This window comes from Leuresthes tenuis, unplaced genomic scaffold (assembly GCF_036924035.1).
Source record: "Leuresthes tenuis unplaced genomic scaffold, fLeuTen1.0.hap1 SCAF_14, whole genome shotgun sequence".
Taxonomy (NCBI): domain Eukaryota; kingdom Metazoa; phylum Chordata; class Actinopteri; order Atheriniformes; family Atherinopsidae; genus Leuresthes; species Leuresthes tenuis.
Genome location: NW_027325368.1, coordinates 16,363,090 through 16,388,157, shown reverse-complemented (window position 1 = coordinate 16,388,157; position 25,068 = coordinate 16,363,090). Strand labels below are relative to the sequence as shown.

General features: G+C 41.4%; 3 protein-coding genes across 4 annotated transcripts; all 3 read right to left on the bottom strand.

The window, feature by feature from the left end:
* Positions 1 to 4,987: 4,987 nt before the first annotated feature.
* Positions 4,988 to 17,326, bottom strand: klhl24a (kelch-like family member 24a). Of its 2 annotated transcripts, none has more exons than XM_072363839.1 (8): positions 17,075 to 17,326; positions 15,498 to 15,616; positions 14,554 to 15,398; positions 12,922 to 13,106; positions 11,001 to 11,119; positions 7,023 to 7,211; positions 5,785 to 5,973; positions 4,988 to 5,692 (listed from the first exon to the last, which is right to left on the bottom strand). In XM_072363839.1, exons 2-8 carry the CDS (start codon positions 15,570 to 15,572, stop codon positions 5,492 to 5,494), a joined length of 1,803 nt encoding a protein of 600 aa, XP_072219940.1. In that variant the 5' UTR covers positions 15,573 to 15,616; positions 17,075 to 17,326; the 3' UTR covers positions 4,988 to 5,491. The 2 variants fall into 2 exon arrangements, with proteins under 2 accessions (XP_072219940.1, XP_072219941.1); XM_072363840.1 differs by lacking the exon at positions 17,075 to 17,326 and adding an exon at positions 15,775 to 15,794.
* A 1,952-nt stretch (positions 17,327 to 19,278) lies between these two features.
* On the bottom strand, positions 19,279 to 21,563 carry LOC140268991 (probable G-protein coupled receptor 148). The gene has a single exon (XM_072364005.1). It carries the CDS (start codon positions 20,999 to 21,001, stop codon positions 20,066 to 20,068), a length of 936 nt encoding a protein of 311 aa, XP_072220106.1. The 5' UTR covers positions 21,002 to 21,563; the 3' UTR covers positions 19,279 to 20,065.
* A 36-nt stretch (positions 21,564 to 21,599) lies between these two features.
* Positions 21,600 to 24,865, bottom strand: mterf4 (mitochondrial transcription termination factor 4). The gene is made up of 4 exons (XM_072364004.1): positions 24,819 to 24,865; positions 24,099 to 24,537; positions 23,817 to 24,001; positions 21,600 to 22,879 (listed from the first exon to the last, which is right to left on the bottom strand). Exons 1-4 carry the CDS (start codon positions 24,855 to 24,857, stop codon positions 22,478 to 22,480), a joined length of 1,065 nt encoding a protein of 354 aa, XP_072220105.1. The 5' UTR covers positions 24,858 to 24,865; the 3' UTR covers positions 21,600 to 22,477.
* Positions 24,866 to 25,068: the final 203 nt, after the last annotated feature.

The window sequence follows — 25,068 nt, the reverse complement described above, 5'->3', positions numbered from 1 at the left end:
TGGAATAATTGGATTACACTTCCTTCAACCTGGTCAACAGGCAAAATACGCAAGAACTCCCATAGTACTTCACCGCACTGTTATCACGGAGTCTGAAATTACACAGGCTCCGTGGAACTCTTCAGACATCACATACCTGTGGTTAAAAGCAAAATCTAAGGAATCTATTAAGGGCTTTAGACGGGTTGCTAAGAAGCAGACGTGACGCGCAGATAGGGGCTGCTTCTCAAGTACTAGTACAGAACAAATTAACTACAAATTAGGGTTACATTTCACGAGACTTTATACTTTTACTCCAGTACATCTCAGAGGGAAGCAATGCACATCTTAGTTTATTACAATCATTATCATCTTTAGGTAGTTGTTACCGTAGAAATGCAGAGTTTTGCACATGCAGACCTTATGAAATATTTACTGTTAGCAGTTAAACTACCCAACAATATGGACATCCGAATATATATATATATATATATATATATATATATATATATATATATATATATATATATATATATTCATTTAATTGATTAGAAAATTGACAGAAAAAAAAACAGACTGATCATTACTATTCTTATAATTATCATTGTTTTTATTGCCCATTTCAGTGTGAAGATGTGCTGTTCTTTGCGTTACTGTGACATCATTTGAATGCCTTTTCAATCTTTTCATTCTGTTTTAGTGCTCGGAGAGACAGACTCTGTGAAGGAGGCGCTTTGGGTCACGGCAGCTGCTCTTTTGCTAATCAGACAGCCGGGCCAGCTTACTGTGGACGATTGATATTAATCTAAGGGTTGAATGAATGTTAGTACAACACTCACAGGAGACATCTGCACCAAGTGCGTTTCACTGATCATACAGATACATTTTTACTGAAGTAAGATTTTATTCAAGTGAAGGAGTCAAACGCTTCCCCAGTAAAAAGGGCAACATTGCGCATATTGTGTAATTGTTACAGTTTTGGAACTGTGTACCTTTGGAACTTGTCAACTCAGACAGATTACACGAATGAACCCAAGGCCAAATCTAATGAGCATTTTTTTAAATGATCTGGAATGGGATCAGTTCCAGCGCCACGTGCCTGACAACAATCTTCTTTTTCATCGACACTGTTGTTATGCCAGTTGATAAGGATCTCATAATAGAAAGAATGTATGATGCTAAAAAGACCACAAAAAAAAACTCAGATTTATTATTTTTTTTTGTGACAGATGAGTGTTGATGCTGTTTACCTGTGAAGCTCGACGGGACTTTCTGGTTGCGTTAATGAACCAGAGCCAACACCTGTCAGAGGCAGCGTGTTTCTGATGAGCATATTTGAGACGATGTGGAATGGGATCAGTTCCATGTGGCTTACCACCGTTCCCCCCCACCACATTCGCGTTGGTGTTGTCACACATTTCAGACCACCCAGAAACACCAACCCTGTCGTCCACCTTTTCCAAAACTAAACAGACGGCTGCTTCTTAATGTTCTTGAAAGAAACAACAGTTTTCCTTTCCATGACGTAAGAGGTTGCGAGTTAGTTCATCATGGCGCGGTAATGCGGGGAAGACACATAAAACATCAGTGTTCTATCTGTCAGAAGAATATTGTTTTGATAGACCCAAACAATGATATGGAGCGCGTAATGCAAATCGCAGAAGATATCGACAGCAGCTCGACTTGCTCAACCCTGCTTGGGATACTGTGGCTGGTTTTGTGCTATGCTTTGCTCCAACACAATGGCTCGTTAAAGCGTCACCAGCATGACTGATTGATCCCTTTAATGAGCTGAAAACATAAACATCCATATGCAGCAGACTGGGACGGAGCGCAAAACACTTGTTGGTTCACTAAAAAAAAAAAAAAATGTGAGGCATTTCCACTGAAGTCTGTGGTAAATCTGCTGTGGGTTCAATAAGTTTGAACACATCAATCTTCTTTTTTTTTATTTGCCATCTCCTCGTGGTACATCCAGCGTGTGACTGTCTGCTTTACAAGGACTTTAAGATGAGAATATCGACTTATTGTTGCGTGAGATTTCTTTATTACACCAACCACAACTGCTGCCCATCATCTCCGTCTTCTAATTTCTTTTAGATTAACTGTTTGGAGTTTTGTATGAGCTGGTATGAAAAAGAGCTAAATTAAACCAACATGTCTTGCAATAGACGAATAATGGCATTTGTGTTTTCACTTTATTACAGCTCAAATGTGGTGCCTTCACGCTGCTCTTTATTGGGTGTTTTTTTTATTGCATTGATGACACGGGGACAAAACACTTGATACTGAAAGAAAAACTTTATTGATGTTCCTCTTACAAAAGTCAACCATTACATTTCAACATACTGCAGTTTTCCACAAATCCGAAGCTTCTTCCTCGCAGTTTGACAACGAGCATTGAAGGAGAAAGTGGCGTTAAACTGTTACATCACACATACAATAATATAGGTTTATATTCTTTTTTTTATTATTCTTTTTTTAAATTTATTTTAAGGCAAACAGGGCATCAATTAACAGGGTAAAGCTTTGATCTTGCATCCACAAAAAGGACCTTTGGGACTTGATCAAATACACTTTGGCTGATATCTGCATTCATTAAAAAAAAAAAAAAAAAAAAAAAAAAAACAACTCATCAACCTTCAGTGCTCTGATTTTCCACATCACGTTCCATTCACATGTTGGAATCAAAATATCTCAGCAACACACAAACCCACAATCGACCACAACAAACAGAAGAACATCGGATCGTCTTATCAAAAGTCCACAATAAATGAAAGTCTCTACATAGCCAATAATGGGGAGAAAAAAAACAAACAAACAATAAATCAGCATAACCGGACAGTTTCTGTGTCCCTTAAGAGTAAATATTCAATAAAATTACAGGCGCACACACACTCAAAGTCACCCTTTCTCACTCTTTAACTTGGTTCCTTTTTTCTTACTTTCTTGCTCGTCGCCTCGTCATGTCGGCCTCCTGATTTAGCATGTATCGCTGAAAAGAATCGTGGTTGGTGCTGGCGTTTTCTTTTTAATATATACTGCCGTTACCATCCAGACAGTGAACTCATCTTTCTAAAAAAAAAAAAAAAAAAAACAACCTGGACGATTTAAACTGAAATAACTCCACCGGCTTTTAAACTGCTCGTGGAAAACAGACGCACAATCTGCGCTGCTCAAAGAGTATGCTGCAACTCATTGAAAGCCTCCATCTCCTGATATGAAAAGCTGAAACTGGTTGTTTTTGTCGGGACAACAGCGGTTAGCAGGTAAGTGACCAACAGGAGGAGCCGACAGGCCTTTCCACTGACTCGCCCACGCGTCACATGGAAGCAAATAAAGAAGGAACTCGTTCTCATGATTCCACATTTAACAGAATTCTGTCAAAGTGCACAATATGGGCTCTCAGTTACAAAAAAATAGTACTATGCAACCACAAAAAGATACATTTACATACAAAAACAACACATTACATTTATATTCACAGCTATTTCACTAATCTATCAATACCAACTACTGTAAAAAAACTTTTACTGACCGTGAGCCACAGCCTCTCGAATCATTGTCATTCAGAACTCTTAACTCCACCGTGTGAGGTATGGCAGTGGTACACACCTTCGCTGTAAACACCATCAAACACACATACAGACATACGCACCTGGAGGTATCCATGGTTACCCCGAGTTACAATGCTACGTGTAAATGTTCAGGTGGCGGGTGCCGGCATCAGCGAAAAGAGTTCTATTAGCAGTCGTGCAATGCTTTGACTATAGCTCTGTGGTAAACCTGCTTGGCTCCGATGCAGTCAGACTGAGTCGTCACAGTCACACACACTCACACACACACACACACCACCTATTCAGAGCTGTCTGATCTACAAAAGGCTACTCACATCTAAAAAAAAAACAAAAAACACACCGCCCAAAAGCCCAGTACACCAATGAAATTACATATTAAACTGACACTTTAACTGCGTATCATACAAAAAACATCCAATTGTAAAAAAAAAAAAAAAAAGAAGGGGACAAACAAATATAACTTAAGAAACATTTTTTTAAAAAAGAAAATTTTTAGAAAATTAGTTATTATCATTTTAATGGAAAAAAGAGCAATGTAGATAAAAAAAAAAGTGAGGTGATAACACAGGTGGAACAGGGAAGTGGAACCTCTGAGGAAAAACAGGAAACAACACAGCTGAGATAACAGTGGCTACATTTCAATAGTTTTTGTACAGCTGCGGCTCCTCATCTCCGCTCTTCAAATGTTCATTAGTTTGAGGGGTGAAAGCAACTCATAAATATGACGGCTGATGCTGTGGCGCGGCAGCTGGCTGACTGCATTTCCATCAGGTGGTTCTAAGTATCAATGAGAGGTTAAAAGGAATCTGGATCAGTGCAGCGGGCACGAGGGCTAAAAATATGGCCGGGCTGCTCTTCTTCCTGATGAAACCAGTCAGGTGATTTTTCAGCAGACACAGCAATCTTTGCTTTCATGAGTATTTTTTTATCACCGCGGTCTGCGATCGCCTCATCTCCTCCGTGGCCTCAGAGCGAACTTGCTTTGCACAGAGTTGGGAAGTTGAGTAATGACCCGCTTGTTGTGATTAGCTTCATGATATAAAGAAGAACTGCTGAGAACTTAATAATCCAAGTCAACGAGCCAGTTCAGTTAGTACAGCATTAAATCAAATTAAACATGCAGTTTGGTTGGGCTGCTGTCATTTACAGCTTCTGCAATCAAAAACACTCGCCATAAGTCATTTTCTCTCTCTTAATCCTACAATGTCCTGCTCAACTGTTCGGCAGAACGTGTTTTCATTACATCTTATCAAAAGCCCGACTGAGCCATCTTAACCTCTATCTGTTGAGGCACGTAGGCCTACTGCAAAATGTAAGTATATTTTCTGCCTTTACTTAGTTAGTGACATCTCAATCATTTCTTTTAAAAAAATAAATCATTCTTATTATCATCAAAAAGGTGAAAATAATCACTTTTGTGTTGTTGTTGGTTGTTGTTTTTTTAATTTGGACATTAAAAAGGTATAAAACTCAGTTAATGTTACCAAACAGTTGTTCTGAAAATTAAGAGCTAATCTCTAGTCTATACTATTATGTACTTACACTCAATATATTAATCTAATTGTGTAAATCGACAAGATACCATGTTTCTACAAGCATCTGCAGTCATGTATGATGAGTTACTTCCCCACATTGTGCAGTCACTACCAAACTGATCCAATTCCATTTTAGCTCAGGTCGCACTCAAACATTATCAGCCTGTGGAGCTTTTACACAGATGGGAAATAGTTATGGTTTACAAAAGAAAAAGAAAAAGAAGGAAAAGATTGACAGAACCACATTGAGTGTTGCTACATGCAGTGAGGAGATATATAAGCTCCATGGTACTTTGGACTAAAGTAGTACTGTGTCAGTTGTAAAAAGAAGTGAGTCGAGTTTAGGTTCCTTGGTGTGTCCTCACATGTGAAAGTGTGTGTCCATTCATGCGTTTACAGTCATGGCTTATAGTACTTGTCATTGTAGCGGTGGATGGTTACACAGCCGTGGTAGGAGATGGGTCGCGGCATGGCTGCAACTCCTGTGATGATACCCGTTGCCGGGTCGTAGCACAGGATCGTGTCCATGGCTTCACCGTTTTCCCCCCGGCCACCGAGAATGAAGATCTTACCGTTGCACACCGACATGCCGCAGCTCTCCTGCAGAGTGACACAGACACAAATTTAAGAGTGCAGCTGCAGCGTATACAGGCTGAAGTCAATCAGCTCACCGTCTGCTTCTAATCTGTTACCTGTTTGTTAAAGGTGTGAACAACATGCATCCAGTAGTCCTCCACAGGGTCGTAGCAGAAAATGGACTTGGTGAGACCTCCGCACACATAGATCAGGTTGTTGAGGGACACCGCTGTGATGCAGCGCTTGGCAATGGGGATGTTGGCCCGGAGCATCCAAACGTCGGTCTCTGGATCATAGCACTGAACCTATGATGTACAGTTAAATGAAGGGTGAAAGAGAGAATGGAATAGTTATACTTTTTTTTTTCCTATTGCATACCAGTGTTGTGTAAAACTGAAAGGGCTGTAATTTGCTGTGGTTTCATGTACTGTTCTGTAGGCTGACATAGGCTTGCCTCGGAGTGGTCTGCATTCATTCCAAGGATTCTCTCGCCCACTTATACGTTTCAAATTGCCTCCATCAGTGTGGTTACTACACATGTCTAATATGGACAAGATGTCATTCCAACAGTTTAACGTGAAATCACAGGAAACCTTGTAGCTCAGTAGCTTGAGGGAGTTAAAGATCGGATGAGCTTCAGACCCCTTTAGCGTACAAAATGTCATTCATGCATTCAGAGAGCCACATATTTCTACCTGATCTCTTATCAGATTGTCCGATGTTTTGTGCCCCCCCCCCCCCGACTGTAGGCAAAACATACCAGCACTCCATGATAGAGATTTTTTCTGTGGAATTCAAGATTCCACTGGAAGACAATTACTAGCTTATCACTGGCAACGTGCCTGTCTGTCAAAACTAAATGATACCATCAAGCAACCGCCGGTGTCTACATTTCTGGGGTTATCTTACATTGTGGAATGACAGATGAGTTTTATATTGCTCACTGTTGCTTTAAGAAAAGTTCGAACTGAAATATAATCAAGCAGTTTTTAAACTACATCACACCTGCACATACTCTACGTGTTGCTTTACTATGAAGGAAGACAAAAAGTAGACCTTAGACATATTTTACAGTTTTACCTTCTTAAAGATGTCACTGATCTTTTTATTTTCATAAACACATTAACTGAGAAACAACTGAAGCTTGAATACTTATTTTGATCTGTTGCTCAGACACTTTGACTTCACAACAACTGGTATAAAAAATGAATTATTAGAAATAAAACAACGAGGGATCCCTAGTGTTGTTGAGATACTATAATTGAAAACAGGTTATCCAAGATAAAAAGGCACATCAACAGTCATTACAAAGCTATTAACTGTGTAGGTGGGAGAGAAAGCATCTGATTCTCACCTTGTCTGAACAAGTTTCATCATCTGGTCCTCCTCCTATGACAAAGAGCTTCCCAGCACAGCTGGCCACAGCTGGAGAGCTGACTGCCTCTTTCAGGGGAGCCACTTCTGTCCAGCGGTTGGAGAAGGAGTCGTAGCACTCCACGCTGCTCAGGCGGGTCTGGCCGTCATAGCCGCCCACAGCGTAGACCTATGAACACAAAAAGAAATGCGAGGATTGAAACAAATGATGTTCACCTGAAACTTCTTATGCAGAGGAGCACAAACTGAGTTAGGGAAGTTATTACCACACACACAGAAACACAGAATCGCTGGGCATTATAAAAACTCATCTTGGAATTGAAGCCTAGTGGTTAATGAGTATAAAAAGCTTGGATGTCAGCACTTACAGAACCAGTTTATCAGGGGCAGAAGATGGATGACACACTGCTTGTGGCCAGCACTATTACTCCTGTCCTTATTGTTCTTACATCTGCACACGCCACTTTGGACCCCTGCATACATAAGTGCAACTGCTCGCCTTGAGAGTTGCCACCAAATCTGCTAAATATTCAATAAAAGCTTAAGATAACCACGAGTCACTGCTTTCTACGCACACCTCTAAGTGTCTTTTGTGCTTTTGTGCTGAATACGTGTTCAGAAACTTTTCAGAACAAGCCTGAGGCCACAAGGCTCGGACATTGTGCTGATATAAGGTTCTAAAGGTGCATTTTTTTTACATGCGAGCGTCGTTCTCTAGAAAGAGATCACGTGTCAAGAATACACAAAGAGCAGCATGACAGATTCCAGTATGCATCAACAGGCTGGGCTCGTGCAACAGAAAACCTGCTCTGAATGTTCCTGTTTCTTAGCAGAACAGGAAGCAAAAATAACTGCAAACTGGAGCAGACGGCATAAAAACTCTGGCAGAGAGGGGAACACAAGAATACTTGTATTTATCATCTGGATAATGGTAGATTGCACTGCTGCTGCCAATTTAAAAGCTGGTGAGAGATACTCTTGTTCACAAGACAGGGGGTGTTTCCAACTAGTGTTGTCTCTGTCTGTCAGAATTCATCTGCTTTCAAGTAGAACGATGCACCGCCGAACCTGCAGCTTTTTTTTGCAAGCAGCTGCCAAACCTTAATACACAGAATCAGACCGGGATCACGTAGCCCAACTCCAGACTGTTTATTTTTATACTCCCACTCGATAGCTGATACCAAGCAATGGTTGTTTGATGCTACAAATAACGGAGATGAGAGGGGAAACAACGAGAGATAAGCAGCAAACGTGGCCATGAAAGATAAAGCTAAAAAGAGCACTCAGAACGTGATAACTGGAAACAATGTTTTTTCTCTGCTGCTCTCAAAGGACTGTTTCACCTCATCTTTAGGACCGCAAGTGAATCTAATCCCTACAGGTTTTAATTTCAGGTTATTAGCTTCTCACAAATTTGGTCTGTGATCTTAAAATGATCGGAAAACCCAACATTTAGTTACATTTTTCACAGTAATGGGAACTAGAAATGGAAACGGGAAGATGCTTCTAACATGTGAGCACACGGACCCTTTAAAGCTCCTCTGATGATATCCAGACACAACTCTGTTTAAAGAAGGTTTTTGTAGCATGTGGGGGCAGGGAACACAAGCTTTCTTTTCATTGCCCTTGCCACAATCTTTGCACCAACAAATTAAAGCCTATCAATACAGGTGCATTTCACATGAGCTCGATGCAGATAAAACATTCCGAATACTGACCCGATTTGAGGCGCAGCATGGAATTAGGACAAAAAAAAAACCCTGACGATTTATCGCTCTGTGCAGACACATTAGCTGCTGAGCAGGTATGCTCTCGCCCACCAGGTGCACGTTCATGGCAGCCTTAGTGATCAACTACTTCCTGAATATGCAAAAAGATGAGAAATGGTGACCTTGAGAGCAAACGAGGTACATTACGATAGATGAGAAAAGCCGTCATTAAGTGCAGCCCCAACAGGGAGGGTAAAACAAGTGGTGACCCGTTTTAGCTCAAAGGAGGCGAGATTAATCCAACAGGTCCTCAAAGACAGCAGGGCAGTCAGCACAGTTATGTGCACAGTGCAGCTACAGCTCGACTTGATCATTTAACAGAGCCACTGGGCTGATTGTCTTCTTTTATCCATCTGACAAAAGAAACAAATATGCAAATAAGAGTAGCTTTATGGTAATTCTGCGTGTTTGTATGGAAATCTTTTTGAAAATGATCTTTAAAGGTTCCTGATTACATTACATCATGGATGTGAATTAGTATAACATACATATGAGTATATGAGACAAAAACAGGTGAGTGAAAAATAAAAATGTCAGATTTTTCCTATCAATAGGCAAATTATTTAGTAACTTCTTGTGGAATGTTTTTGCATATAAGCAACGACATGCCTATGTGATCATTATAGAGGACTGTTTACAGCACCTGGCCTTGTTATTACAAACTTGCAAATGGAGCAACGTTGCTGTCCATCAAAAGGGGAAATTACAGACTGAATGAGAAAATGAGGGAGAACTGACTTACTCGGAAGAGGGGGGAGGGTATTTCTGTGGAAAAATAACAAAGAGAAACATCCGAATGATAGCTACTGAAAGATTGAGGTAAAAACCCAGATACAATCTGGAATGATTGTATCAACAAGAAAGGTTTAAAGGTCCTTCCTGATCACAAACAAGGAACTGAAACATGATAAAGGCTAAAGACAAATTACTTCTAAAGCATCACATTTCCCTAATCCAAAAAGAAGAATATAATGTAAGTTGCATGTTTTTTGTACTTTATGGTAAACGTATAGTACATGATCAAGATGCAAATGAACAAAATCTCCTACAGGCTGGCGACAAAGTATCTTCCCAAAAATAAACACAGATGTTCCTTTTAACTGTAGGCTGCTTATTGACACGTGTAACATGATACTGGCTAATGTAATCAGGTTGTTCTTAAACTGGAAGTGTGAAATGACACACATCCAATGAACTTACACTGTGTTCAAACAAGTATGTCCACCTGCCAGTATCAAAGACAGCAAATAGTATCAGCCCAGTAACAGTGGAATATCAAGTTGAGATCAGGAATTGCCAATCAGCTTACATTAAGACTTTCATTTCACTCACATTTCAAAACCAAACTGCTCCCAGACTTTTAATCTCACACTTGACTTATTGAGCTCGGAACAAAATATAGGAAACTGACATTAGACAGAAATTGTATGAAAACACATATAAGGGAATCTCTTATAACAAGATACAGATGTGTTTTAAGGAATAACTTCAAGTAATATATCAATTATTTTCTATATGTAAGTATGCAATAAGTCAGTCTGTGTTAACATGCCAGAAAACTTCTCCTGTGTGCATTCTGCCTGTCTGAGACAAGCTGGCAACACTTGTAAGTTTGAGGCAATACGCCGTTATGTTACCTACGTGATAAAATACTCTCGTGCAGCGTCACAGAAAGATATCTGATATCATGAACATCAACCTCTTATGTGCCACTGATGAGATATGAATCTAGATGCTGGTCACCAAAGAGTATGCAAAACTGAAAGCAAATTCCTTGAATTCCACAAGGAACTAGTAAGATAAATGACGCTGAAAGCAATCAAGATGTTCAAATGAACATTTACTATCTAATCATTTACAGAACTTCAAAGTCAGTGATGAGAGTCTGCATCCGCATACAATTCTCCAAAGCACTCTTAACTTCCTGTAAACATAAAAAAAACCTTCATAGCTGCTCTTTAGGTCACACACACCTTTTAAAAATGCTTTTATAGCAGTTTTCACACATCCACTGCAGCCTTGAAATTGCAAGCCTTGATGCGTTTTAAACAAAACATCGACACCCGCAGCTTATGTTCTGCATCCTGTAGGTTTTACCCAAGAGTCACTCTGGCAGTGGTGAAAGCAGCAGGTGAAGTCTGACAATGCATTACACGACGAGCATAAAATCAGCTCTATGTCATTCTTACCTTGCCCAAAAGCACACCCATCTTGTGCCTCCAGCGACCTTTGTTAAGAGAAGCCACTCTGATCCAAAGGTTGAGCTGGGAGTTGTACATCCACACATCCCTGCTGTTGATGCGACCACCTGAAGAGAACAGGACCCAAGGAATTATGTTCTGCCCCATTAGGACCCCATAAGTACGACTGGTTATTCCGCCATGAATCTGACTGATCTCATGTTGATTTTATCAGAAAAATATGACAGAATATCAATGAAAACATCTCTGCCCTAAAAATCACAAATCCTCCTCCGTGTCTCTCAGAAATTAGCAGATTTTCGCTTAAATGCAGGAATTGGTACATTCCAGTTTTCAGGAACTAGCATCAAATATATCTGAGTCCATGACATTTTTTCTGTAGCAGTTGGCAATATTCCTTTATGTCTTTGTAAAACAACACAAACAAGTGGCTAAATGGAGTAATGGTAAATAATCGAGAAAAACCTGCGAGTGTAAACATGGATGTCATATTGAGGGAAAAAAACACCTCCCTCCAAGGCCAATTGTTTGAGTAATCAGTGACATCAGCGACTACACATGTTCACTTATCTATGTTTTATAAAGCAGTGTAATTCATGTTCAGCCATTCAAATTTACATTGTGGCAAACAGACAAAAGTTGAAGGGTAAAATGAGGGTAGTTGCAACATGCTTTGTTTACCCAATTGAGCCATATGCTATTTGAAACCACAGCTAAGTGTAGCGGCGCAAGAGTACAGGCTGGAGTTCTTGTAATGCGTTTTAAGCAGTGAGGGAAAAGCAGACAGACAAACAGCTGCTTCAAATGTAATGAAGAGAGTGCAAGATCAAAATACAGTAATACAGTCAAGGCAGGGGGGATTAAATATTACAGGAAAGTGAAAACAGACAATGAGGCTTAAGATATGCTATAAACTAGAAATGCTTATGCACTCTACGCAAGTGAGACAGAAAGCTTCATGTATACAAAGTAGGTTTGACTGCGAGCATCAAATAGATACGATTGAACTCCTGTACAATTTCCCGAAAGAAAATTCATTCACTTCATTTTTGTGCATGAACAACAAGTTGTTTGAATTTGGCAACAACCCTTACTCTGACCTCATTTGTTAAAATGAATGAGGTAATAATCTGCTTTTTTTTTTTCCCTTCCTTGTTTTGTTATGTTTGACCCAAAAAGGCTTACTCCACTCTTTGGCACACAGTTTAATTTCAGAAATACAGCATGAGGTCAACAGAGCAATAACATCTCAGATTTAGATCTTTTTTCAAATTGATGTGAAGGTGGCAAAAGGACCAAAAGGAAGAGAGACGAGGACCAAGCTGGCCGTCTCTTAGCACTGAGCCTAGAGAGTGCATCCAGATGTTGCTCTCATATTTTCCTTCAAGTCAAACTGGCTGAGGCTGTAAAAATAACACAGGGCTAACAGCCAACACAGCCACTCTTACCGCTCCATAGACATATTAGAACTGGACCATGTTCCTCTATGAGAGTACAGATGAAATTTGGTCTCAAAATATTCTAAAAGACAGAAATAAATGATCTATTATTTATGGACTGGATAGTGTAATGGTAACATTGCCACCTTTATTGTGGGGTTCAAATCCCCTGCATGAAAGGTACTACCTCCAGTAGGGGTCCTCAGGCAAGACCCCCTTACCCTACCAGTGTAAGTCGCTTTGGATAAAAGCGTTTGCCAAATGCATAAACACCATAAACATTATGATTGGTTATACTAGCGAGGAAAAACGTTTGGAGCCACAACAGTTTTCTTGAATTATACAAAATATAACAACACAAAAGTATCTTATGTAGCAGCATTTCATTTAACCCTGCCAAGTTGGCAAGTAACATTATCTGGCAACCGTCACCCGAGTGACAGTTTGTGACAAATGCAGGAGGATCTTACCTGACACCAGGATGTCATTGCGCAAGGCACAGACAGCATACTCTGACTTGGTGAACTCAGGTAGTTTTGCCAGTGATTTCCATTCTCCTGTGACTGGATCGTAGCATTCAGTGTAGGGCAGGTTGAAGCCGCCCACCCGCTCACATCCACCCACCACCACAATAACCTCAGTGTAGCCAGTTGACCTGTGCAAAGGAGAAAAACATGGATGGTCACGCAGATAGAGAAAAATGGAAACAAGACAAACGGGTTTCATAAAGAGGTTATTAAACATACATATTTTGTATGGCATCTCATTAAAATACTGTATATTTGTCATCCTAAATAAAGAGCATGTGCACATACGGACACGAGCATGCCAGACTTGTAATTACAGGAACCGCCGGAATAACTTCATTTATCTTCATAGCAGAGTTCAATGTACAATAAAGGTATCGCTCTCGAGTAGAACCAAACTCACACTTGAGACAAGACTTCAGCTGAATTTTCCCGATCACTAAACTTTATTCTTTCACTGTAAACACACGCTGTGGAAATGATTGCAATTCCTGTATAAGGTCCGGGCAAATTCTAATTCTAATATGCATCACTGCACTCTCTCTGTTTACTTCAGTGTAGATCAGAGACAAACCAGGGATCAGGGTTGCTTCACGTACATGTATACAGTTATAGGACAGTATAGCCCACAAATGGTTTAGCTTTGCGTGTGTGTGCACAGGTTAACTTATGTTCTAGTGGTGTGGTGTAGATATGGAAAGGGGAAATCAGGCATCTGTTTTGAGCATTATTTGGCCCTCAGGGCAAACGAAGTAGACCAACTGCTTGCCTGACTCAGATCTCCCCAGATAATGACAATGCACCTGAAATACATGTCACACTGCTTACTAACTGACATCTGGCACCAGCCCCACTTCAACCATTTCAGCAACCTGAATAACAAAGGCAGCTGCACTGCTATTTGTTTTTCAGCAGTCTACCATATGGTATGTTTTGTGTTTCATTCCTAAAAAAAAAAAAAAAAAAAAAAAAGCACTCTTCAAATAACAACAACAACCACTAGAAATGCAAGACTTTTTGATAAATAGATGTAGGATGAACAGGTGGAGACAGAAGGTACCCAAAACAAATATGCAATGTGAGCTAGACTGCTGGTATGATAACAAGACTCAACATTTCATGTGATTGCTATTTCTTGCATCACATTTTTTTTTTTCACTCTTTAAAACAGACGGTTTGTGTTCAAACATGCCCTGCTTCCCTCCATCATTTCCATTAGAAAATACTTCAGAAAAAAAAGGCACAATAATAATCCCTGTCTCTGTCACATGCACATACAACAACACAGCCAGGGGCACTGGGTTCATTAGCAAGTTGTAACCTCTAGCTATACAATGTGAGATAAAAGACCGGTTAACTGCTTTAAAACTGTCATCACAGTGGATAGAATGCTTTGACCAAACAAAACAAAAATGTAGACCGAGGAGATCAAAACAAAATCCTCTTTTCAATAGGAAAGATTAGTCAGTTGCTATTCAAGGGAGTGTAATTGTGCATATGCTGCAGCCTAACAAGTCACACTACTTCTTATCTTGGTTAACTTCCTCATAACAAGGAAGATGACATTTCCATTACCTGCGTGGACGAGTTCTGGGTGACATCATTTCATTTCCTAGCACGTGGTAGCGCCTGGCCTCGTGGAGAAGCTGGTAGCACTCTGGGGCATTCTGGATGATCTGGTCTCCCTCCACCGTCTGGACAAAGTAGTTGGGGTGGAGCAGGGGCAAGCGAACATGGTGCAGCAAAGCCTTCAGAATGGGCCTCCTGCTATCCACACTGTGGTACACCCATCGCATGACCGCCTCAAACACCACCTCCTCCTTACCAACAGACAGCTCATCACTGTTAATGTACTCTTCCAGCTCTTCTTCGCGTAGGTCAAGGAACTCCTCATGCTGCGCCACCTCGGAGAAGGCGGCCAGGGCATAACTGCGGCAGCGGCTGGCAAGCTGTTTCAGAGAATGTGCATCTGCAAAACGCTGGATGCCCAGACAGTTGCACGGGTCCAGCTGGTCCTCCAGAAACTTTGCACACGCATCACGCAGTGTCGCGATTTGGAAGAGGCTTGACGTTTCAAAGAGGAACTGGACATTGTCGGTGGTAATCTTGGCGCGGCCGGTGTAAACATAGGTGAGGAAGGAGTCCATTGCCTCGGCCAGAATGCCATTGATCTCAACCAGCATCTCACGGCTCTCACGGTGATCATTGCAGAACATGGCTCTGAAGTAGGAAGAGCAGGCTGAGAGAACAGCCCGGTGGCAGGGGAACTCACGGCCTTGGACACTGATGACAACATCGGTGAAAAGGCGACAGTCACGAAACTCATTGAAGACCTGCAGGATGCCATCTGAATGCGACGAGCCAGAGCAGAAGTCCAGAACTTCCTGACTGCCTAATGCTTTGGATTCAACCTCAAACACCTTTAGGATAAACAACATGTATAAAGTTATGTAAAACCTGTGGCTTTATTAAAAAATGCCTCAAAATATAAAGTGTAGAAACTGTGGGTGTGACAGCACCTTGCGTTTAACAGCTGGGGAGTCTCTGATCTCAGAGTCCTCTCTGTTCATTCTCCTGCCAAGAATCAACACCATGGCTGCCACCTTCAAGATAATCACTCACGAAACTTCAGGATGATCTACAAATAAAGTAGAGAGGATTGAACAACACAATTAAAGAAAGTGGTTCCATGCAATATTCCAATTGGCCATGATTATATCAACTGTTTCATCTGATAAGGTCAGAGTGGTCCACATGTTGCTGAAAGGGCTTTGAAAGCACTGATAGCAAACTAACTGGATCACTGCAGCACAACTGAGAAAAGTCACCACATGCAAACAGAGCAATCACAGAGACCAGCCGCAAAGCAGTGTACATGCAGGGACAAAGTAAGTGAGCCGCACAAACAAATTTCCCAAGCCTTTGGGGAAAAGATCAAATGTTTTACATCGCAGCTGAAGGAAACGATTTTGAGGAGCCGAATCTGGGCCACACATAAATCTGTGTGGCATTTCCTCTGGCTAGCTTGACACTGCTACAAAACAGTTGTGCCCCGCAGCACAATGGATCGCATGATACTAAGGATGACAAAGAGACAGGCGGGAGAGAGATTGAGCAACGGTTGGAGGGCCAACCTACATGTCAGTCAGGTTTGTTTTGAAGGAGAGTGGGGGCAGGGATACAATTAGACACGACATAAGTGTTTGAACAACTGTAAAGTCAACGCTACTGATAACCTTGAGTAGTGTTTTCTGTTTTGTCGAGGCTATCGTCTTTTTGATACTGTCACTTTTTGGAAAACACCACGTTGTCAAACAACCAAGTGCCTAAGAGAGACAGTCATCTATGATACTTCTATGACTGCTGAAGAAAAATCTTTTGCCTCTGGCCATAGTGTGGCTTTTAAAGTTAGCAACAAGTCTGACCTATGCTCCTATGAAGTCATTTATCTGTTGTTATTTTTAGCTTTTAACTCATTCACGTGGCTAATTGGCCACAGGCAGCGTCTCCCTGCACTGCAACCATGGAAATTAGAGGACAGGTTTAGCTAGAACTGTCAGGGGCATGTCTACCTCAACACTGAGGAAAACAACAATAACAAAAAAAAAAAAAAAAATCTTTTCACTATTAAAATAATAAAATTAATTTGTGTCTCATCTATACCATTTCTTGCTGTTATCCAGGTGAAATCAGGTCAAGTTTAGTGTAAAAACCCTAAATATTGATAGGCACTTTTGACAAATTAAATCCATGCCGGTAAATAAATAATAGGTCAAAATACTAATACAACAACAGAAATGACGCAATAAGGCTTTTCTGCCTTTTGACATAAAAACAACTAATATGTATTTCAGTACAAGGGCAGAAAACCGAATTAGCTGAAAAGGTGTTAGCTCCGGTCAGACAAAGCAAACTTCCCTCGTGCCACAGACGTGAAAAGCCTTGGTCGACCGTTACCGCTCGAAAACAAATAAAAAAAAGAAGAAGAAAGGGCTGTTGTCACACTCAAAGCAAGTAAGAACCCCCCAAAAAATGATATAGAATATAACTCTAATAAATGTATGTAAAATTCAGAATAGCATAGAAAAATCGTTACCTTTTTTCCAGTTTCCAGATGTGTCTTCGTCTTCGAATACAAGTGAAGGGGGGGGGAGGTGGACTGACAAAAACAAATCAGTATCCTGAAAAAGTTGAGCGCTGTCTTTTAAAAATATCCTCACTCAAATGGTTAGGTAAGATTGGACAGGCTGCAAAACAGCCAGGACATTTTGACGTCCGCCTCTAACAAAAACAAAGGCTTCCAACAAACTAACTTTGTTGTAAACACAGCCCATGTATAAATACTTGTCAGACAGAAAAAAAAACCTGCACCCACTCAGATGTTTCAGCTGATGCATTGTGGGTAACAGAGTCTTATTGTCGTGGTTTCGCGTCGATTTAGTTGACGAAAAAACAACACTTCCCTAGGGCCTGTCGTTCTCCACGTGGCTTGCCTTTGTTTGCAAACAAACGTTACTTTTAATGGAGGAAAAAAAAAACTTAACGAAAGGCGAGAGCTGGCCGAAAAACTCTGAAAATAACAACTATACAGCGATGCTTGTATGGACTTGTAGAGGACAGTTAGCATCTTAGCATTCACTGTAACTTGTTGCCAAATGCCATATTATAATCTTAACGGTAAGCCTGTGTAAAGTTGAGTGAATATTGAATATTGAAAACTGGTTGTATATTTACATAGTTATGTAGGTATATACAGTGGTAAACATAAGTGTAAAGGTCATAGCTCGGTAATATGACTCCAGACACGTGAATACAGGATGAAACACAACATGCTCTACTTTTTTTCAGGTGAGGAGGAAGGAGGAGCTTAGTGAGAACAAAGGATGTCACAACTTCCTTAACGTGTTGCAAAATCTTTCTGAGAGGTCTCAGTTGGGTTCCTCGAAATGCCGATGATGTCATTAAGAACATGTGGAGCACGGGTTAGTGCTACTTGGAGACATTTTTCTCAGTAAACATTACATCCTGACTAAGTCTTGTATTTAAGCATGCTTACGTATGTATACACATCCATATTTGCATTTGGGACAATCTCACATAAACATCTATCCTCAACAAGAGTAAAGATAATGGTTAAATGGCCTATGGCTAACTTGAAGATCCACTAGACCTATGTGCGTTTCTTCATTTGGTTACCAGATCAGTAGTCAAAATGAAGAAACACAAAAAAAATTAGGCGTAGTACAGGTTTGCCTGGGGCCCCAAGCACCTGCTGGTCAGGCTGACGAGAGGCAAATTGTGATCAGACAAGGCCATGAGGAAAATTAGCAAAGTAAGTGTCAGTGACAAGATGCTTTTTGTGGAAAGCGGAGACAAATCTGGCTTTTTGTTGCGTGCTTGGAAGTTTGTTATTGTAGTGCTGTAAAGATTTGTTAAAATATGACAAAGTGATATGAGTGGGTTTATGTCTGTCTGATTCACATGCAGAAAAAGAAAAAGGTGGACAATAAGCAGACATACTGAGCATAGTCTATATGAAGGAAACCAACACTCCTTTATCCCATCTATTGCAGGAAATACTAATTGTGCAGCACGGTGGACAGACAAATGTGTCCCTCTGCTGTTGAGCTGTTGTAACGATCACAAATAAGGCACAGGGTTCCTAACTCACCACTATCCACCATTCTTCTCTTGTTAATCATTTTTTTAGCACATCCAGTTGTAAACCAACAAGGCTTTGAACTGAAGCTTATTTACGCCTTTACAAGGCTTTTCGCATGAATGCTAAAAGTAATTTTGTCATGAGACAAGGTGGAAACCAATGGGTCTTTCTCAAACAAATGACTTCACAGCGAGGGAAGACACAACACCTCTTTGAACACTATTTGGGAAGCTGTGGTTGCTGATTCAGTAAAGATTGACTGTGAACAGGATAAGAAACTGACTAATTCAACAGGTGGAAGGCTCATCATGGCAGTTAATAAAAGAAATGAGGCTATATTAGTCACTAAGAATTTTTTAAAATGAAAAAAATGTCCTGTAACTGTAATTTTGTAGTACTTATTAGTTTGAATTACTGAACATTGACAATAAAATAAACTTTCTTTCTGCAATGTAGCCACCTAATCATTCTGCACACTTAGATATTACTTTGAGAAAGACAGAACTCACAAAACAATCACTTACCAGGTCCAAGGATTGACTAGGAACATTGTATTCATCACAATTAATCCAGAGGAAGGAAATTTGACAAATGAAAAGCATGCGTTGTAGAATAACATAAACCAAAAACGAGTTTATTTCTGCGACACGTCCAAAGACAACAAAAGTTCACCAAAGTGCTTCACAGTCGATACAGTTTACAGTCAATAACAAGGTAGTAAAAGATGATAGGATATAAAAACAATAAAAGCACAATGAAAAAAAAAAAAAGAAGAAGAAGAATATACAATGTAGTGCACCAGTCCATTCGAGAGTGAATAACTTTTTCCAGGTGTTATAAGGGGGAAGCTGCTCTCTGGTAGCCACAGGGCCAAGAGTGCCAGCAGAAGTGACAAGTGGATTTGATCTTCCAAGCCAAATGACTCCAGGCTTTTTTTTTCATTGGGATTGTGAAAGGAAAAAAGGAAAGTTCAGCTCATGCTACACATGGACACGGTGTTACTCAGGACTGTAACACTGAGAACGCCTCCTCTGGAAGGCTGGCGGAGGGGGGGGGAGGGGGGGGGGGGGGGGGGGGGGTGTTAACAAGCTGACCAGGCGCTCGCTTTCTACATTAAGACGCAAACTACAAACTACATGTGGTATTTTGGAAGGAATATTTTCAAATCTGACCCTCTTGACACTGAACATTTACAAAGACAGATATATGAAACTTGCACATAACAGAAAGGAAGGTGAATAATCACAAAAAAAGACTTAACTGTGCTTGTAGCCTCAGTATAAAATTCAGCTTATTACCCTTATAATTACATCTTTGTTTGCTGGATGATTACTTAGAGATATCACACAAACGAAGGTATATCACAGTCCCACTGGAGAAGTGCAATAAGCATGGAGAGCAGGTGGTTCTTAGGAGTCATTATGATTAGGTGATCTGGCCGAGTCTCCTGTGGCGATGCAGCAGCAGCGTCAGAGTATCTGCAATCTCCCTGTACCTCAGTCCATACAGGTAAGGGGCAAATGCCCTGGGCAGTAGCATTAAAACATAATTATTGACTGTGCTAACCCACACATGAACATCACGACTCCTCTGGAAGTTGTCAGGACTAGTTTGGAACATGTAGAGTTCCAGGATAAAAACAAAGCCGGGGGCAAAGTAGAGCAGGAGCAGCACCCCGTGGGCCAGCACAGTGACCCGTGCCCGAGAGAAGCGGTTGTGCCAGATTCCCTGTGTCCTTGTTACCATGTAAAGCCGAATGTAGCAGTAAAGAATGAGAAAGGCACAGATTAGTGCAACTACAAAGAAGAAGGAGGTATGGATCTCCCCCGTGTTGAAGGAGATGTGAGCCAGACACAAAGACACTTTTTCACGAGGATTTCCCCACTTTTCCTTCCCCAGGATCATTAAGCTGAAAGGGTACAAGGCTGCCAGCACCCACACTGCCGCCATGATGCAGTGGGTTCGACCAGGTGTCATAACATCATGGTAATGAAGCGGCCAGCGAACAGCAGTGAAAGTGTCGGCCACCATGAGAGTGACGGTGAGAATGGCACAGCTGTAGGAGGTGACGAGGACAGCGGTGGACAGCTCACAAACAATAAAGGGCATCTCAGCTCCCGCAGCATTTCCAATAATTATGGCCAAGTTGAGCACAAGGAAGACCATGTCTGCTGTCAAGGTGTTGGCCACCAGCAGGTAGCGGGTCTCCTGACGCAAGGAGCGGGACACAAAGATGCATATCAGGAGAACAGGGCTGGCCAGCATGGTGGCAAGAGTGAGGAGAGTGGCAGGGATGCAAAACAACTCCAGGTGCCACCTCCTCACACTCTCATACCACTCCTGTGTGAGGTTTGAAATCATTATCGATGACGATTTTAGTTTGTTTTTTTAAAAACTGGACGAAACACAGCGAAAGGCGTGTTTTACGGCGTGTTCTCCGCTACCTCCAGCAAAGTCCTGTGAAAGAAAAACAGCATAAATGACTGGAAACGGTACGGACCTCCTTGAAAAACTAGGCTCAAAAACCTGTGAAGCCGCAGCTCAGCCTGCAGATACTAAATTCTCTTTTTGATGCTACATACTGTAATATAATTAGCAGCTGCAACAAAAGTCAATATGACAAGGAGAAATAGGTAGAATAATAACATATAGTCTTTGGTTTATTTCTTTGCCAATACAATAAGCATCATAATGTGTTTTAGTCTGAGCAAACCAGTACAGCTCCGGCTGACTGTCAGCATGTGGCTTTTACAAAGGTCAGCTTACAGTTATCCAGAATTCTAATAAATTCAATCGAAAGAAAAGTGACACCGCACTTCGTATGTTTGCAGTTAAGACGAATGCAAACTCTGAATGACTTTGTAAATAAAGAACACGAAGCAAGCACACGCCTCACGTACAAAATGTTGTCACAAAGCTGTTTGTGAAAGCTGGAAATGGAGCCCGGCGTCGCGTTTACATGAGTGATTTTGATGGAAAAAGCATTGCAAACGAGATGAAAGTGCCACCACCTCCTTAAATGCTTCTCAATAAATTAGACATAAATTGACCCGTTCTGATCAAGCTCGGCACGTGCGCGCAAACTGAGAACTTATTGATTGTCCGAAGAGGAGTTAGCTTACCTTACGTCCAAATTGGAAAAACTCCGACTGAGCTGCATAAATCAATGGCTGTTGTACGGCTTTTCTCACTCGGTGTCCTTATCTGACGCACTCTTTGTTGACTCTGAGATAACATAGAGATGCAGAGAGCCGCGGCCACTTGGATGTCGCATGGTAACAGGGTGGAGCTTTTTATCCTCTTTAAGTGCTCCACACGCCGTTTGTTTTTACTGTGTTTTTCTGCTTTGGGTTCGATATCTGAGCTGTTCTAAGAACCCTGGCCTGATCCGATTAGATTGAACAGAGTTGAACTCTAAAACTGCTTTCATTCACAGTGTCGCAGCCGAACTTTTGGACCGTAGACAGACTGCACCATTCATTCACTCTCACACACACACACACACACACACACGCGCCTGACATTTGGCCCAAACAGTCCACATCTGTCAGCCTAAGCTAAAAGCAATGCCATCACCCCTCACATCCTGCTGCTGCAACTTACATAAACACAAAAATTAGCTCCATGTCAGAGAGTTTGTTCAATGAAAGAGAAAAGAACTGGTAAAATGAGACACAATGCCTCCCATGATTGTTTTCATTTTCTTTAGCGCTCGCTGAAAAACTAGCCCTCAACAAGCAGTCAAAACGGAAGCGTTTTATTGATTCTTTCAGACCTGTCAACTATTTTCTCTTATAATGCAACTTCCTATTCATATAGTTTCTTTTTTCTCCCACTTCACTGTTTTTTCTTTTTCCTCTTCATATAGCTACTTTTTCCTCCAGTCTCTTCCTCCTCCTCCGCTTCATCATCATCATCATCATCACCATCATCATCAGCCTCAATCCTGCCCTGCTGCAACCCCTCTTCTTTCCACTCTCTTGCCAAGAGTTTCTGAAAGACGTCGTACTCCTCCGCCGACGCCTGGGCAACGTGTGTGACGAAGGTGTCCCGGTCCACGTTTAGGACGCTGTCCAGCTTGGGGTTGACGATGGTCGTCTGTCCTTTCTTGTCCGGGGTTTGGTACAGGCCCCGCCGCTCAAGAAAACTGTGTCGACATCGCACCTCGTCCAGGGTTAAACGGAACAACCTGCACTTCACCATCTCTCTCTGCTTGACACCCATTCGGAAGTAGACGTACTGTGGAGAGAGAGCTGGGTTAATAAGCTCTGTCGCAAACAGCAAATCTGCGAGGACACAAACACAGAACATAAAACAAGGATGGATCATAGAGGCTGTTCTTCAGATACCCAAACTTTCTAGCAATGCTCCAAATAATTGTCGGGTAGTCACTTGGGGAAGTCACTCGGAACTTTATGAAAGGTTTTGAAATTCATCCATGGGATACATTCATATATCCGAACCCCTACAACACACATTCTTAGAGTTGTCCCATTAAGGGAGGAAACTAAATAAAGAAAACATTTCATATTTCACTGGGGTTGCAGACGAACACCATTGTGACACACTGGACCCACAATGGAAATATTTATTACCGCATAACTAGGCCATGGCTTTAGACTGCAGGCTTCTACAACTCTGGCACCCATGGCTGCAATGTTTACTCATAATTTGAGGAAGTCCATAAATCTGGCTTTATCTGCTGTGTGAAAATCTGCTTACCATAGGAACCGTTTCCCCCTCAAATCAAACAGACGGGAGAAAGTCACTAAAACGACAAATTCAGATAACCGCTGGGAACTCTGAATAACATTTACGGCGGCAACTACCCACCGAGCACTCTGGCCTTTGATATTTACAAAACTTGTTGTAAATGTCAAAGTAATACGTAGACATCTATCAGAAAATAGCACGTACACCATAAACTCTTCACGCATGCAGTATATTATGCAGTATGCAAATATTTGTGTGCGTTCTATGCTTTTTCTTCCTTTTAAACATATAATATTCCCCCATAACCCGGATCTGTAACAGAGCTTAAGTAGCAACACAACGTTGAGTTGAAGTTTATTGCTTTTGAAAGCTAATCACAACTTGCCAGCGTGTTAACTTCAGATCGAAAATCTTAAAACACGGGAAATCTGTCTCATTTTGCTGGATTGCTTTACTTGCTGACCTGAAACTTGTACTCCAGCTCACCCAGGTCCTCCAGTGCCACCGCAGGACTATCTCTGAGGATGTCTGTGACCTGCTGTGCAGTGAAGAGGCACTTCTCTCTGAGGAACATGACCACGTTTTTGACTGACTTCACTCGCAGAGCCAGGATCTTTGGGTAATGGACCACCATCCTCTGAAGACTGCCTGTGAGCGAGATGAGGGGAACATGTGGGTTTGACACACAGACACAAACTCTGGGCTCTGTCTGCTAAAGGAATTTCTGGTGATATAACGATCTCACCTTCAACTAAACCAAGCTTCCGCAAGTTGCTTATGCGCTGCTGAAGCTGCGCTTCTTTAACAGTGTAAAGTTCAGGACATTTGTCCAGCATTTTCAACACACTGGTGGGGTTGAGCCCGAGGACGAACAGAACCGTGAGAGTTGACAAAACGTGTTTGGCAACACTTCCTCCTCTGAGACTGGACGCGGCCTCAAATATCCGCCCTGCCTGGCAATCTGTGAAGCCCATATCAGTCAGTGAGCGCAGGGACAGCTCAGTAGACGGTTGCCCGGATACAGATGCGAGTTCATGGCTGTGCTGCGTTGACTGTGAAGCAGTCTGACCGTCTGACGAACAGAGCCGTCTGCAGTCCATGCACAGAGACGACAAGTGGTGTCTCCTGAGCCGGAGAGGACTGAACACAGAGGGGCGGACATTTCTCAAAGTCAACCGAAGAATCTGTGAAAAGAAATAAAATAAGTCTCCCGTTAACACAATGACAGCAGCTTCGTCCTCGTAGAATAGAAGTGGGCAGAGGACGTGAGAGGTTTCGTGTGGAAGTCGTTAACTTGAGTTCGCAAACACAAAGGTTACAAGCGAAGAATATTACGTCTTTCAAGCTTTAACACCATTTTCAACATAAAAAAAATAATAATTGGGTACAATAGATACATTTCTTGAGAACCGTAATGGAGCCAACTGAATATGTCAAAATCTAGCTTTATCTTTTAAAGACTTACCATATGCACAACATTGGTACCCATGTTTGTCCGTCGCATAATGTGTTCCGTCTATAAACTACAACGATGCTTCGAGTCCAAGGGTTCCGCTGAATGGCCAACAAGATTTGCTGTCACAATAGACGTAAGAAATTTGCGCATGTGTATTTGTACTATATACGTCAATAACTCTATAGTTTATGTATAAAAATTGTATCAAGTGTGTAACCATTCAATACAACTAATGTTGTATTGAGAACTAAAAACATCC